Source organism: Cornus florida, unplaced genomic scaffold (assembly GCF_030987335.1).
Source record: "Cornus florida cultivar Cherokee Brave unplaced genomic scaffold, ASM3098733v1 CherokeeBrave_3.0.0_Hap2_Chr05, whole genome shotgun sequence".
Classification (NCBI taxonomy): Eukaryota; Viridiplantae; Streptophyta; class Magnoliopsida; order Cornales; family Cornaceae; genus Cornus; species Cornus florida.
The window spans coordinates 20,981,778-20,999,175 of record NW_026775575.1 but is presented as its reverse complement, the minus strand read 5'-3'; the positions used below and the strand labels follow the sequence as shown (position 1 = coordinate 20,999,175).

General features: G+C 40.4%; 1 protein-coding gene across 4 annotated transcripts in view; it reads right to left on the bottom strand.

Annotated features, from left to right (window-relative positions):
* LOC132306178 (P-loop NTPase domain-containing protein LPA1 homolog 2-like) overlaps positions 1 to 15,183 on the bottom strand; it is a 52,985-nt gene extending 37,802 nt beyond the window's left edge. For all 4 annotated transcript variants that reach the window (XR_009481850.1, XM_059803463.1, XM_059803462.1 and 1 more), the window contains exons 1-2: positions 15,020 to 15,183; positions 14,708 to 14,856 (exon numbers count right to left, since the gene is read on the bottom strand). Coding sequence is in view for 3 of the 4 variants with exons in the window: in XM_059803463.1 (XP_059659446.1) it covers positions 14,708 to 14,856; positions 15,020 to 15,080 (210 nt within the window). In the remaining variant the exon portion in view is untranslated. The remainder of the gene's footprint in view (positions 1 to 14,707; positions 14,857 to 15,019) is intronic.
* Positions 15,184 to 17,398: the final 2,215 nt, after the last annotated feature.

The following is a 17,398-nucleotide window of genomic DNA, read 5'->3' as shown; positions in this document are numbered from 1 at the left end:
GTCCATTTGTCTTTTTTTGTGGTGCTGCAAGCTCAGTATAGAATAGGCTTCAGTGGAACTTTCTATGGGGTGGCTTACAAGGAGAATTTAAGTATCACCTTGTCCGTTGGGAACAGGTTTGTAGACCGATTCAGGCCGAAGGCCTAGGGATAAGGAAGTTGGTGCCATTTAACAGGGCCCTCCTTGGTAAGTGGTTGTGGAGATTTGGAATGGAACACCATAGGCTGTGGAGGAGGGTTATTTTGTGCCGGTTTGGGGAAGAGATGAGGGGTGGTGCTCGTATTTGGTGAGGACTCCTGCTGGTGTCGGCGTTTGGAAATCCATTAGGAAAGGATGGAATGAGTTCTCCACACACATCAGATTCAGAGTTCAAGATGGTAGGGACGTGCAGTTTTGGGAGGATCTTTGGTGTGGTGATTGTACCTTTGCTTGTTCATTTCCCAGATTGTTTAGGATTGTTGTTGATAGGCATGCCTCGGTTTCTGACTGCTATCGACTTGATAGTGGGAGGTTGACTTGGAATGTGCGGTTTGTGAGAGCTTTTCAGGATTGGGAGTTGGACGACATTTGCGGGTTGTTAGATCGTTTGTATAAGCATGAGACCCGTGGCAGAGATAGAGATTCACTTGTTTGGGTGCCTGCAAATCGAGGAAAGTTTGAAGTGAGATCATTTTTCCGATGCCTCTCAGATACTACAGGGATTACGTTTCCGTGGTATGGAGATCTAAGGTGCCACTCAAAGTGGCGTTCTTTACTTGGACAGTGGTATGGGGCAAGATCTTGACGCTCGACAATTTGAGAAGGCGAAGACAAATCACAGTTAACTGGTGCTGTATGTGCAAGTGCAATGGAGAATCGGTGAATCATCCTATTTTGCATTGTCCAGTGGCTATGGACTGTTGGTGTCTTTTGTTAGGAATGTTTGGGGTTTCGTGAGTAATGCCTAGATTTGCGAGAGGATTAATGTTGGCTTGGAGAGGGTGCTATGTGGGAGGTCATACTCGTGGGTTTTGGAGGATGGCACCCTTGTGTTTATGGTGGTGTTTGTGGAGGGAGCGGAATAATATATCCTTTGAAGGAAAGGAATCCTCGATTGTTGTTCTTAAGTCAGCCTTTATTACATCTTTATGTTTTTGGGGTTCGGGTAGGCTTTGTTCCTCCCCGGAGGAGATGATTGATTTTATTTCTTCCTTGGGACCATAGGATCCCTTTGTTGTTTCTGGGATGCGTTCCCCTTTTGAACGCTTTTTGAATGAATTTGCTTAATTATCAAAGAAAAAAAACAAAGAGAAATCTCTCCTGTTTTTTTTCAAATCAGTAAGGAGGAGGAGAATTTCAGATGTGTTTGGATGTAGTCCTGGTTCATTCCCCATCAAGTATCCTGGTTTAACTTTGCTCCCTCGTGGTTTGAAGAAGTCAGATTACTCAAATTTGGTGGATAAGGTTACTAGGTAGCTATCAGCATGGAATGGATCTAACTTGTCTCTGGCAGGCAGGTTGGAGGTAATTAGAACAGTCCTATCTTATTGGTGTTCAGTTTTCACACTACCTGTTTCTATCACTAAACCTTTGGAGAAGAAAATGAGAAATTTCCTATGGGGCACTACCAAGGCTCATAGGAAAATACACTGTTTGAGTTGGAATAAAGTTGGCAAACCAAAGACTGAAGGAGGGTTTGGGGTGAGGAAGTTATTTGATATAAACAGTGCTAATATTTGTTGCCTTGTTCAGTTGTTTGGAAGTTTCTGAAGTCCAAGGACTCATTGTGGGTTGATTGGATACACAAGCTTAACTACTTACTGGAGCTGTTCTGCATTACCTTCTCATTCACTACTTTGGAGAAATATGCTTGCAGTGAAAGACTATGTTGCAGCAGGTGGCTTTCAGAATTGGTGATGGTATGAGTATACAATTGTTTATTGATCCTTAGCGTCAGGGCCAGTCCTTGTTGACAAGGTTTCATCAAAGATTCTACAGAGAGCGAAGTCTGCCAAAAAAAAAACGCAGTGCTTGCTTCTATTATTGATAATGGGCTGTGGAGTGTTGGAGTGTCACAATCCTTACAGGTTCAGCAATTCAGTAATTTCCTATATGCTATTGTTATCCATGGTGGGAAAGACATAATATCCTGGAAGCATGGACAATTCTGCTTCAAGGCTGCATGAAATGCTTGTAGGACTCTCAGCCCAGGGATTGGTTGGTACAGAGTATGTTGGGCAGGCTGCAGACCTAGAGTGGCCATAACTGCTTGCTTAGCCATTCAAGACAAGCTTCTATCTCTTTACAACCTGAGGAGAAGAGGCATATGTTTGACTACTATATGTTTTGACTGTTAGAATGCAGAAGTTGATGTGGATCACTTATTCCTCCACTGTCCCTTTGCTTGGGCAGTATGGAATTGGATTTTTTCTATGAAGCAGGGGAATATGCCTCAAGTCCACTCTTTACTACAGTTGGTTTGTTGGTTTGCTGATGAAAATAGGGTGTCTAAGACCTACACCAGAGTCTTCTCAACCACAGTTTGGTTTCTATGGACTGAAAGAAACAGAAGGATGCATCAAGAAGCCGTTAGATCAGTGGAAGAGGTTGCTAGACTCATTTGGTGGGAGATAGACCTTTCCTTGATGTGGCGACACTTCCACGCCTCAATTTCAACGGCGAGATCAAAAGTTTCTCAATTGGCAAGGAAAGGGTGTTTAGGGTTGATAATCTAAGCACAAAGACTCGTGAATCTGTTCTGAAATCATGCCTAGTCGGACGTTTTGATCGAGACGTGGGAAGCAATGATAGGATTGAGACATGGGTGACGAAGACTTGGAAGATAACGAGTGGGGTGGTGGAGTCATCCCTGCCCGACGGCTTGCTTCTATTCAGACTACCATCGGAGGAAGAGGCACAAAGGTCTTGGTTTCAGGGAAGAAGAAATGGGGAGATGCTATCCTATCAATTGATGTCTGGTATTTCACGGTGGGTTGCTCAGCGGTGAGATCAAGAGACGGGATATAAAGGGTGGTGATGTACGGCTTACCTCTCCACCTATGGTGCCAGAAGCTATTCAAATCCATATGAGATCTTTGCAGTGGTTTCAGAGGTGTGGAGGCGGACGAGATTGCGGGAGGCGAGAGAGTTGTTCTCTACTCTTCTGCCGGAGGTGTGATACCGGTGTTTGTTTTTGTCGAAGATCAAAGGGTGGCCTTTAAGGTCGCCTTGACGAAGGAATCCTCACTACTCATACTTCCGAAGTAATCTTACGGCACTGAAGGTCCCCCTCTATTACCCAACGATACGAGATTTGGAAGCAGTCACCGTCCACGACAGTTGCAGAACATCTCGGCCCTCATGGACAACGACGTGTGCCCTTCAACGCGCCGTACGCGAGTGGGGGAAGGAAGACTGCGAGTTGCACGTGTAACGCCCCCCTCCATTCCTTTTCTGGCTCACCTAATTTTGAACAGAATGTTGGAGGTCAACCACGTGGACGGACACGAGGTATAACAGGCATCTTTCATGCAGATAATGTTGGGCTTGACCTGCGTTTGGGGCATGATAAGCCCACGGTTGGGATTACGCTGCGTAATGGGCCACAAAAGTTTATTGATTTAAAGAGGAAGGTTACATGGGCCCCAATAACCTGATTTCTATTTCTTTTCCAAATAACAAGCCCAACCCAAATATCATTACAGAGCCCAGCCCTCCACAACATCTTCTTTACGGTTCTTTTGTAAATAGCTTGTGGACTTCGCCGGAGAAGAGGAGAGGGATGAAAATCAGTGCAGGCGAGGCTGGTTTAAGCATGGACGAGAAGATTTTTCGACATAATCAGTGTTGCGCTAATTCATCAGCAGCATCTTTTCCTTCCATCCCAGCACTGCCGAAGGAAAAACTCTCTAGATTTTCATGTCGGGGCTCTCACACGCTTCGTCACGGTAACAGATGGTCTAGAAAAGATAAGCAGAAGTGGATTCACACCCCTTCTATCAACGACCCAGGTATGTCCTCTGCTCTTCACCTTCGGAGCTCTCCTATTACTCCTTATTCTTCTTATACTCCTCCTTGTGGGGTGTTGAGGAGTGATGTTGAGACAGCAACGAAGAAGAGTTGTGTATTACCAGTTGTGCCTTCGGTGCCTGAATTTAAGCCTGGCTTGATTACGGAAGGGAAGGCTGCCTATGGGCCTGTTATCCCTGAGTATGTTGACCCAATTGCTTGTGCAGTTAAGGACTCGTCTAAGGGGGTTACAGTCTGTGTGGGGCGCGATCTTCATTTTCAACTGTCCAATGATTCGGCTTTGGCTCTACTCAAAGAGCTTCGTCTATGTGTAGCTTTGAAAGGCCTTAATTGTTTGCCACGTGTAGGGGTAGAGGTGAATGAGTCTATCAGATTCTTGAGTCATGGAATGGGTGACTATGCTTCAGATAAGGATTCGATGACAAAGATGCCTGTAAATGGAAGAGATAGTGCAGAGGAGGTGAGTGATGACCTGGTTTCCATCTAACAGGTCTGTTCTAGCAAGCTTGTTCCATGGCTGGAGACTGACCATACTAATTTGGTAATAGAGGAACTATTGGCTGTTGTGCGACCTGGTTGCTCTAAAACGGCTGCTGATATGGGCAAGGATTGGGTAGTCGCAAATATAGGAGTTACTAGTGAGTTGTTGGGTGTCTCGTCAGAGGGTAATAGCGATCAGGCACTATCTCCATTCTTCATGCAATTGTGGAAGGAAGAGAGGTTGCAGTGACTAATGAGGTTGTGAATACAAGACCTTTATCGTCTTGGAAAGGGGAACAGGAGGTCAAGAATATTATCTCTTATGTCAATTATGAAGGGAAGGGAAGAGAAGGGCGGTGAGGGAGAGGGGAAGGACTAGAAGTAAGAGTGTAAGGAGGGGAGGAGGGGAGGAGGGGAGATAATTTTATCTGGTTCTTAATGAAGCTACGAATCATTACTTGGAATGTTTGTGGTCTCAACGATCCGGACAAAAGGAGGGTGGTAAAGGTAGCTTTAAGGAAGTGGGGAACCCAAGTTGTTTTTCTACAAGAAACCAAGTTGGCATCAATAGGCGATTTCAAGATTGAAAGAAATCTGTATATTGCCTTCCTTTGAATGGTTTACAATGCTTTAGTTAAATAAGACATACAAGGGGCTAAAAAAAGGAAACTACAAGCTGTGACAGCAAACTACAGGCTGTAATTACAGGCTGTATACTAACAGAAGCTACAGGCTGTGCACTAATAGAAGCTATAGGTTATACACTAAAATATCCCCTAAAATCTGGTCATTGACTATCTATATTTACACGCCTATCATATCCCCTAAAATATGGTCTTATTAAAACCAAATATCTCTTTTTCAACACTCCCCCTCAAGCTGGCTTGTAGATGTCTTCCATAGCTAGCTTGCTTCTTAAAACTTCAAACTGTTTCTTGTGTAGTCCTTTGGTAAGGATGTCTGCAGCTTGTTCAGTAGTAGAGACATAAGGAATGCAAATCATACCACAGTCAAGCTTTTCCTTGATAAAGTGTTTGTCAACTTCCACATGTTTGGTTCTGTCGTGGAGGACTGGATTATGAGCAATTGAAATGGCAGCTTTGTTGTCACAGTAGACTCTCATTGGAGGAGAAACAATAACCTTCAAATCTTCAAGGAGTCTTTTTAACCATATAGCTTCGCAAATCCCATGGGCGAGTGCTCTGAACTCGGCTTCTGCACTACTCCTCGCTACTACATTTTGTTTCTTGCTTCGCCACGTGACTAAGTTTCCTCCAACGAAGGTGCAATATCCTGAGGTAGATCGTCTATCAACTATACTGCCTGCCCAATCAGCATCTGTGTACACCTCCACTTGTAAATGACCTTGTTTCTTGAACATAAGTCCTTTACCTGGTGAGCCCTTTAAGTACCTCAGAATCCTGTACACTGCTTCAAAGTGTTCCTGTCCAAGAGAGTGCATGAACTGACTCACCATACTGACTGCAAATGCTATATCTGGGCGTGTGTGAGATAATTAAATTAGTCTTCCCACCAATCTCTGATATCTTTCACGATCAACTATATTCTCGGGTTCGGCAGCTTCTAACTTCAGGTTGACTTCAATTGGAGTGTTAGCAGCTTTACACCCGAGTAGTCCTATCTCATTAAGCAAATCAAGTACATATTTTCGTTGATTCACGAAAATTCCTTCTCTTGACTTGGCAAATTCCATTCCAAGGAAGTATTTTAATGCTCCCAGATCTTTGACTTCAAAATCTTTAGCAAGTTTCTTCTTCAGTCTGGTCAACTCTTTAATGTCATCACCTGTCAAAATTATATCATCCACATACACAATTAAAATGGCAATTTTCCCTTCCTCACCGTGTTTGTAGAACATGGTATGGTCTGCCTGACTCTGATGATACCCATGACTCTTCACAGCCTTTCCAAAACGTTCAAACCACGCTCTTGGAGACTGTTTCAAACCATACAGGGATTTTTTGAGTTTACAGACTTTGCTCTGACTATGTTTTCCTTCGAACCCAAGTGGCAAGCTCATAAACACTTCTTCTTCCAAGTCTCCATTTAAAAAGGCATTTTTTATGTCCAATTGATGTAATGGCCAATTAGAATTGACTGCCAACGACAATAAGACTCGGATAGAATTTATTTTTGCTACAGGAGCAAACGTCTCTTGGTAATCAATGCCGTACGTTTGCGTAAAACCTTTCGCCACAAGTCTTGCCTTGTACCTTTCCACACTACCATCAGCTTTACACTTAATAGTGAAAACCCATTTACACCCAACAGTTTTCTTTCCTTTGGGTAAGTCAACTATCTCCCACGTTCCACTCCTTTTAAGAGCATTCATCTCCTCTAACACTGCTGATTTCCAATTCGGATCATCTAGTGCTTCCTGAATGTTTCTTGGAACAAACAAGTGAGAAATATTTGAAGTAAAGGCCCTATGTTTATGGGAAAGTTTATCATAAGACAAGTATTTGGCAATGGGATGCTGGGTACAGGTTCGGATTCCTTTTCTAACAGCTATAGGGATATCAAGGTCTACAGGAACTTGGCTAGGTGTCTCTGTACGATTAGAAATAGTAGGGACAACTGTAGACAAGTTAGGATTTAGAGTACCTTGAGTGTTCAGGGAGTCATTGCTCGGGACCTCTGATTGGCCTTGCTCAGGTACAATAGTAGGCTCTCTACTCTTTTGATGAGTCTTTTTTCTGTTATAAACCAGAAGCTCAAGATTCGGTTTTTTTAGAACCGTTGGTAGGATTTCTCCCCCTGTTGGAGATACAGTAAGGCTCGGCAAATTAGGACTAGGAGGCCCCGGGTTTCCTGATTCTAGAACATCATTTTCTTGTTTAAAAAGACCAGTGTTTGGAGTAATAGAGTGTGAGACAATAGTTTTAGGTAAGGGAATATTAGTAGAAATCTCCCAAAAAATTTCTTCACTCTCTTTCTCCCCCTGAAGAAAAGTTTTCTGAAAATAAGGATGATTTTCTAGAAAAAAAACATCCATACTGATAAACATTTTTTTTGTTGTCGGATTGAAGCATTTGTACCCCTTTTTATTCGGGGCATACCCAACAAATACACATTTTTCAGCCCGAGGATCCAATTTAGATCGAAGTCTACTAGGTAAATGGACAAAGACAGTGCACCCAAATACTTTCAAAGGCAGGTTTGAATAAATCCGAGTTTCAGGAAAAGATTTTTTAAGGCTTTCAAGGGGTGTAAAATAGTTAAGAACACGAGTAGGCATCCTGTTAATCAAATATGTTGCTATTAAAACGGATTCACCCCACAAATACTTAGGAACATTCATTGAAAACATGATGGCACGAGAAACTTCAAGTAAATGTTTATTCTTTCTTTCAGCAATTCCGTTTTGTTGGGGTGTGTCAACACAAGTGGATTGGTGAAAAATTCCTTTTTCTGTTAAAAAACTTCCTAAAACTTCATTAAAGTATTCGGTGCCGTTATCAGTATGAAGAATGCCAATTTTTGTTTGAAATTGATTTTCAATCATCATATAAAAATCCTTGAATAATTTTTCAACTTCAGATTTTTCATTCATTAAATACACCCAACACAAACGTGTATGATCATCAATAAAAGTCACAAACCATTTTTTTCCAGAAAGAGTTGTGATCCTAGAAGGGCCGTAAAAATCGCTATGGATTAAATAAAATGGTTTTGATGTTTGGTAAGGTTTAGGAGAATACGTAGTACGATGACTCTTTGATAAAAAACAATTCTCACAATAAAAAGATGAACAATCCAATCCTTTAAACAAAGAAGGAAATAATTTTTTAAGATAAGGGAAACTAGGATGCCCTAGTCTAAAATGCCATAGCATTAACAGGGATAGAACGAAAACTACTCAAACCTTGAGCCTTTTTATTACTTGAAATATCATCTTCAAAATAGTAGAGACCATCTATCATCTTAGCACTGCCAATCGTCTTCCCCAAGCTCTGGTCCTGAAATTCACAATAGGATTCAAAAAAGATAACACGACAATTAGAGTCTTTGGACAATTTACTAACTGATAAAAGGTTACAAGCAAGCTTAGGGACATGAAGGACAGACTTAAGATCAATAATTTTTGAAAGTTTCACTAAACCTTTGCCTGCAATAGGAGAATAAGAACCATCAGCTATTCTGATTTTTTTTTCAGAGCCAGAACAGGGTGAATAAGTTTGAAATAAATGAGAACAACTTGTCATATGGTCAGAAGCCCCTGAATCAATGATCCATGGGGTAACACTGGAATTTGAACGACAAGATAAGGCCTTCGGGTTGTTACCTGTTTGAGCAAGAGAAACATTAGGAGTACCAGATGAGGAATTGAATTTCAGCAATTTTAGAAGATGATCCATCTGTTCTTTGCTGAAGGGAAGTGCCTCGGCTTCATGAGCTGATGGGGCTCGGTTGAATCTGCCTTCCTGGTTGAATCTGCCTTCTTGCTTACTCTTCCAATTCGCTGGTTTACCATGAATTTTCCAGCAGGTTTCACGGGTATGGTGAGGCTTGTTACAGTGGTCACACCAAAGACGGGGCTTTTCATTATGTTTCCTGCCAATATTCGCTTCAGATGCGACCAAGGCAGAGGTCTCAACAGCACCATTTGATAACTTTTTTCCAAGCATGACCAGCCTGCGACTTTCCTCTCTTCGAACCTCGGAGAAGACTTCACCGATTAAAGGCAAGGGTTGTCGTCCAATTATTCTGCCTCTCACTTCATCAAACTCGACATTGAGTCCAATGAGAAACTTGAAGATGCGGTTGTCTTCCACCTTCTTTTTGTAATGGTTGCAATCTTCAGGCGATTTCCACTCATAATCGCTGAACAAATCAAGGTCCTGCCACAAACGTTTCAGAGAGTTGAAATATTTTGTAACACTGTTATCTCCTTAACGAATCTCTCCGAGTTTCAGCGTTAGTTCATAGACTTGAGACTGATTTCCCAGGTCTGAATACATTTGGTTGACATTGTCCCAAAGTTCTTTTGCTGTGTGGTAACACATATAATTAGAACTGATGTCCTCCTCCATAGAATTCACCAACCAGGTCATCACCATCGAATTCTCTGCATCCCAGGTCGAGTAGGATGGATCTTCAGGTTTTGGTTCCTTCTTTTCTCCTGTTAGGTAGCTGATTTTGCCTCTGCCTCGGATATACATCCGCACGGACTGGGACCAGCGAAGGAAGTTTTCACCATTTAGCCGAATCGTGGTAATCTGGACCGAGTGTGTCTGAGAGTTTTGGACTTGGGACTCAAAGGTCTTGGTCTTGGACTCAGGTATGTCATCAGACATGGTGATTAGAGTTGTTTGGAAGAGAAAAACAAAAGGAACAGCTAGGGGTTTTTTTTTTCAGAAGAATCGGTAAGATGCTCTGATACCAAATAGGCGATTTCAAGATTGAAAGAAATCTGTATATTGCCTTCCTTTGAATGGTTTACAATGCTTTAGTTAAATAGGACATATAAGGGGCTAAAAAAAGGAAACTACAAGCTGACTACAAGCTGTGACAGCAAACTACAGGCTGTAATTACAGGCTGTATACTAACAGAAGCTACAGGCTGTGCACTAATAGAAGCTACAGGTTATACACTAAAATATCCCCTAAAATCTGGTCATTGACTATCTATATTTACACGCCTATCATATCCCCTAAAATATGGTCTTATTAAAACCAAATATCTCTTTTTCAACAGCATCCATTTCTAATGAGGTTGTTCGGAGTCTTTGGGGCGGAAGGTTTGTGGAATGGGAGGCTTTGAATACTTAAGGTACTTTTGACGGAATTTTAGTTATATGGGATTGTAGATGGCTGTCTAGGATGGACGTGTGGATGGGGAGGTTCTCTGTGTCCTATGTGTTTAAGATGGAAGAGGACAATTTCAGATGGGTTTTCTATGCGGTCTACGGACCGGTCGTTGATAGTGATCGACCTCTTTTTTGGGAGGAGCTTTGCCATGTTCAAGGATTGTGGTCTCTTCCTTAGTGCCTTGGTGGGGATTTCAATTCTATTAGATCCTTGCTAGAGAGGTCTACAAGGGGGGAGGTGGTCTTCAGATATGGTTCAGTTTTCTGACTTTATTGATGAGCATTTTCTCATTGATTTACCAATGGAAGGTGCAGCCTATACGTGGTCCAATGGTGGTCTTCAAATATGGTTCAGTTTTCTAACTTTATTGATGAGCATTTTCTCATTGATTTACCAATGGAAGGTGCAGCCTATACGTGGTCCAATGGCAGGGACCCTATCACTTTATCAAGGCTGGATCAGTTTTTGATCTTTGTGGAGTGGGAAGAGAAATTCCCGGATGCTGTTCAGGCGGTTTTAGCAAAGGTTACCTCTGATCATGTTCCTTTGGTTTTGGATTATGGGGGTTTGAGTTCTCAATGTTCCCCATTTTGATTTGAGAATATGTGGCTGAGAGTGGAGGACTTCCAAGGGAAAGTTCGGTCTTGGTGGGAGGAAGCAATGGTTACAGGGTCACCCAGTTTTATGTTAGCCAGGAAGTTAAGGGCTCTCAAACTCGAGCTTACGAAGTGGAATAAGGATGTATTCGGTAATCTTGAAAGGAGGAAGAATAGAGTCCTTACTGATTTTTCTGAGATTGATCGTCTTGAAGAGGCGGGTAGGGATGTGGAGTCTCTACATTCTAGCAGAGCCTCCTGTTAGGCAGTTCTTGCTGAGATTGCTAATATGGAGGAGATCTCATGGCAAGAAAAATCTCGGGCTCTTTGGCTAAAATAGGGAAATCGTAACACAAATTTTTCATAGACTTGCTAATGACCACAGAAGGAGTAATCACATAGGGTGAATTTGGGTGTATGGTATGGAGTTGTGGAGGGAGGAAGAGGTGCGTAATGGGATCGTTTCTTTTTATCAGAAGCTTTACACCGAGCCGTTAGCTTGGAGACCCAGGCTTGATAGTCTCCATTTTGAGGCTATTTCTGAGTTGGATAGAGATGGGCTTAAGGTTCCTTTTTCTGAAGAGGAAGTTCTAAAGGCTTTATCAAGTTGTAATGGGGACAAAGCTCCGGGGCCTGATGTGTTTACTATGCGATTTCTGATGAAAAGTTGGGCGGCGGTGAGAAACGAGGTAATGGGTACATTTCAGGAGTTTCATTCTACTGGCGTCTTTAAGAAGTCATTAAATGCCTCATTCATTGCCCTTATCCCTAAAAAGGGTGGTGTTTCTGACATTAAAGATTTTAGACCTATTAGCCTAGTGGGTTGCATTTACAAGCTCATGGCTAGGGTTCTTGCTCTTCAGATGAGGGATGTCATGGATGGAATTATTTCGGATTCCCAAAATGCTTTTGTCGGAGGACAGCAAATACTTGATTCAATTCTTATTACAAGCGAATGTGTGGATTTCAGATTGCGAAGTGGTGTCCCCGGAGTCTTATGCAAACTTGACAATGAAAAAGCTTATCATCATGTGAACTGGAATTTCCTACTATACTTACTCCAGAGAATAGGGTTTGGAAGCAAATCGAGGAAATGGATAGAAACATGCCTTTCGTCTATAAGTTCTCTGTTCTTGTGAATAGGTCTCCTGCTGGTTTATTTGGGTGTTCTCGGGGTTTAAGACAAGGAGATCCCTTGTCGTCTTTCCTTTTTCTCATTGTAATGAAGGGTTTGAGCAGACTTATGAGGAGGGCAGAGGATCTCGGTCTTATAAAGGGCTTTAGGGTGGGTAGAGATCTAGTCCATCAGTTGGAGATCTCTCATTTACTATTTGCAGATGATACCCTAGTTTTTTATGATGCCAATGTGTCTTAACTTAGATACTTGAGGTGCATTCTGGCTTGTTTTCAGGCGGTTTCTGGACTGAAGGTCAATGTGGCTAAGAGCGTGATTATCCCAGTACGGGATGTTCAGGATATCTCCTCCTTAGCCGCAGTCCTTGGGCGTAAGGTGAGTTCTTTTCCCATTCATTGCTTGGGTTTGCCCCTAGGGGTTTCCTCTAAGAGAGTGGGGAGTTGGAATCCTGTGATTGACAGGTATGTGAAGAGATTGGCAGGATGGAAGAAGCAATATCTGTCCAAGGGGGGGTAAGTTACTCTTACAAAGAGCACTTTATCGAGCCTTCCTACATATTTTTTTATCTATGTTTCAAATTCTATACTCTGTTGCCGAAAGGATCGAAAAAATCCAAAGGGATTTCCTTTAGGGCGGAAGGGGCGAAGAGTTTAAGTATCACCTTGTCAGATAAGAGCAAGTTTGCAAGCCCATGAAGCTGGGTGGTCTAGGTATCAGGAGGTTGGTTCCCTTTAATCAAGCTCTCTTGGGTAAATGGTTATGGAGATTTGGGAGGGAAAGGCATCCCCCTTGGCGAAGGCTAGTTTCATGTTGTTTTGGGGAAGAGAGTGGCGATTGGTCTACCCGTCCGATTTCTATTGTGGGAGGAGTTGGTGTGTGGAAATCCATTCGGAAAGGATGGGATGTCTTCTCTTCCCATATCAGATTCAAAGTTCGTGATGGCAGATGTGTTCGATTTTGGGAGGATCTATGGTGCAATGCCCAGACATTAACTTGTACATTTCCCAGATTATACAGTATTGTAGTTAATAGACATGCTTGCGTAGCTGACTGTTATCGGCTTGATAGTAGTGGGATTACGTGGGACGTGCACTTTCGTCGTTCTTTTCAGGATTGGGAGATGGACGAGGTATGTGTTCTTTTGGATCTATTTTATCAGCAGGAGGCAGTTAGCAGAGGTAGTGATGATCTTACGTGGATCCCCTTTTCCCACGGTCATTTCGAAGTATGATCCTTGTTCCTATGCCTATCTAACTTTGATAGCCTTGATTTTCCATGGAAGACCATATAGCGTTCTATGGCTCTAACTAGAGTGGCATTCTTTGTATGGATTGTTGTATGGGGTAAGACCCTGACAATTGACAATTTGAGGAAGAGAGGTAACTATATCGTTAATTGGTGTTGCCTGTGCAAATTATTTGGTGAGTCAGTTGATCATATCCTTTTGCACTGCCCTGTGACGTACGACTGTTGGAATCTTATACTCGGTTTGTTTGGCATGCTTTGGGTAATGCCCCGATCTTCTAAGGATCTGATTCATGCATGGAGAGGATGTCGTGTGAGAAGTGGTGTACGTGATTACTGGAGAGTGGAGGATAGTTCCACATTGCGTGTGATGGTGCATTTGGAAGGAAAGGAATAACAGAATATTCGAAGGGAAGGAGTTGTCCACGGCGACGCTGAAGCTTCATATTATGCACTCTCTTTTTAGTTATGTGAAGAGGAGTTCTTACTCCTCCTCCAATGATTTAATCATTTTTTTGGATTCTTTGGGGCCTTAGATCCCGGTTCCACTTTTGTATAAGGGACGCGTTCCCCTTTTGAACGCCATTTTTATTCAATTATTACTTATCAAAAAAAGATTAAGTGATGTCAGGCAGTAACTTATTTTCAATTTTTTTTTTTTCCTAAATAACTAATTTTCATTTTCTTTAGTTTTGTTAAAGGATTTATATATTTAAGTTACACCCAGTCTTAAGCTTTTGGAATAGATGGTTGTTAACATGGTATGAGAGCCAAAGGTCTCGAGTTCAAACCTGAACTTAAGCTTTTGGAGTAGATGGTTGTACAAGTTTGTTTTGTCTCCTTATTGCTTAAGTGAGACTTTCTTTTTCCACTTCCTGCTTTTGAAGTTGGTTTTGCAAAGGGATGCCTTTGCCATCTGTCTATGTACTATTATTCTTCATATCAATAAAAATTTCCTCATTTACCCAAGGAAAAAATAAAAAAATAAAACTAGCATTCTGATTTCAAAGCCATAAATCCAGAAAATGGAGTGCAAATGAATTTCGCATCCATTAAACAAGGTAGTGAAAAAAGAAAAAGGATAGGTGGATTCTAGAAGACATGGCTAACTATGGCTAACTATATCCCACGATAAACACGAGACATGCATATGTTTGGTTAGACTAATAGCATCTCAAATTCAGATAACAGCTAAATTCGGAATAGAAAGTATCACAGGCAGTACGGATCCACCACAGCATAACAATTTTCCAAAAGAAAATATTGACACCGACAGAAACCAACACGAATGGAAAACTCTAGTTTCTTTATTCAAAATTTCCAAGCCTCCAATTAAAACTTATTAACAAGAAAATATAGACGCAGACAGAGATTGAACAAATACAGAATTTAGATTGCATAAATATATTACCTTAAACGCATGTCGCGCTTTGCATCCCATGAGTTGCAGAGCACTCTGCAGAACAGATCGTGTGTAACGAAATGTCTCTTTCCCATTTTCACTCTTCCCTCCATCGTCCACAACAACTACATACAACAGTTTACCCACCTCCGCCATTTCTAAACAACAAAAATAACCTCAATTGACGAAAATCATCAAGAATTGAAAAGCGAATTCAATAGAATTCAGAGAGAACTCGAAGAAAAATAACATAACATCATAATGTAGCTTTGAGACTCGAACGAATCTTAACAACCAGATACGATTCGTACTAAGACGCACCTGGAGATCGAGTCGAGATCGATCGGATTTGAGACGGTTGAGGAAGACGTTTAGTGGTCATAAGGCGTGACGTTTCGCCATTTCAATAGCTCCTTCCAACACGATCTCGCCATTTCTGTCACCTCCTTCCACGCATCACAGCCTCCGAAGCTCCACGAGTCGTTTTCATGTAAAATTATACACGCGTTTGTCTCTCTCCTGTTTCTCGCTCTACGCGTACTGACGGATTTGGCCTCCATAAGAACGCGTATTTCAAACTGCCCTCGGCCCGTTTGTTTTATGGAAAAAGATAATAATAGCACTGTAATAAAAATAATAATAATGGTAAATTAGACGACGAAATAAAGACTTTCATTTCTTTCAAAATTCTTTCTCTATCTTTAAAAGACATATTTATTATAATAAAATACAATATATATATATATATATAGATATATATATATGTACAAAAAGGTAAATAAGTCTAACTAATGAAGTTAATGTAATTTGATAAACAATAAAAATTTGTTTTGGAATGAAAATTAGGTTTTATTTGGTTTAATTTTCTAATATTAAATAACTAAAATTTAATGTACAAAAACTTGTTTAATTGTTGTTTTTATGAAAACTATTTTCCAAAAAATCATTAAAGTTTACCATATTTAAAATAATTATCTTTTATGATTCTCTTAAACCAATTATTTTTTAGAAGTTTTTTCATAAAATTAAGCTAAATGGATTCTTGTGATGTTTCTATTTTAAAAGAGTGATAAAGAAATGCAAAGATTTAGAGGGAAAATGAGGGGCTCACTCATCTTTGGCAAGGTGAAAATGATATTCACTTCGGATATGGTCTAACGGTTTACTCCCAAAATGTACAAGTTAGTGTCTGGTCATTGCACCATAGATTTGAGGTTCGAGTCTCGTTGGGTGTTCTTTGTGGCTAGTCTCTGCTGTCCCTGCATTGACTTACTCGGCCCCGGTGGGGGCCCTTCCGGGTCCTTGGGGATTAGTCAGGTTGTTGAAGGGGCTAAGGGTTTGTACCATTTCGGATACCCCGGGTTAAAAAAAAAAAAAAAAAAAAAGAAAATGGACAAAAACAAAAGAAAAAAATTAAAAATTTACGCTCAGTTTGCTTGGATGTAAAATGTTTTTTAAAAATATTTTTTTATTTTCTGGTGTTTAATTGTTGTAAAATATTTACAAAAAAAAAAAATATTAAAATTTAACAAAAATAATTTACCTATCAATTTTCAGCAAATTATTTTACACTCCTCACCAAATGGACTCGACTTCAGCCTCAACCTAGACTTTTACCAAATACCAAAAAGTTAAAATAGAAGAATATTTTTCAAGGAAAATATTTTACGTCTAGCTTTAATATTTACTTATTTTCTTAATATTTATTTTAAAAATTGAATTTCACTATTTATTTTATTACTCGTAAAGAGATCGATTATATTAGTATTTTTTTCTCTCGTTATTTTTTCCCCACACAATATAACATTAGTGATTAGTATTACCTTTTCATTTTTTTCTTCTAATTAATCAACTATTCACACTTAAAAGTTAAACACTATCATTCTCTTTTTCACTCTCATAATTAATAATTAATATTATGGTTCTCTTCATATTATTTCCATACAAAGTGGTAGCAGTTGTAATTTGGTTGGAAAGGAAAGGGCAATATGTTGCCATGTAATGTGAAGCGTGAACAACCTCCTCGTCCCTTTCTAATTAAGAAGGAAAAAAGAGACATCGAAATAGACATGATGGTTGCGCTGCGTTGGCCTCCTTTGTTCCATCAAATAAAGTAAAAGCGAGGCTCCGTTTGGTGGTGGGGATAAAAATTGACACAAAGGAAAATAAATCATCTCTCTTATCCTAAAAAAGCTATTAGCAAATGTGCTTTCACTTGGTATCTCTCTTTCCTCCGCTCCCAGGAAATGAATAAAAAGGAAGAAAAACTCGGACTCCTTTGTTTGACGGAAGGAATTAATAAATAGAGGAAAAAAAAAAAAAAGATCGAGGGCTAATTTGGTGTGACAGAATATTTAGTAAGTTAAATTAAAGTTGGAAAGAGAATCAAGAGGCATTCTCGGGAATAACCATTCCCACAATTTCATTCTCTCCCTTTAACAATAGAATGAGCATTCCATTCCCACATGAATAGAATTAAAAAAATTATGACCAAAAAAAAAAAAAAAACCGTTCATCATCCCTTCCATCACGTCTTTGTTCTCTTCCTATCCACCCCTTCATATTGAATCTGTTATACTCTTTTCCATAATATATATATATATATATATATATATATATATATATATATATATATATATCTCGATGCATATGTTACTTCATCACGGATCTATTATACTCCTTTCCATGCATATGTTGCTT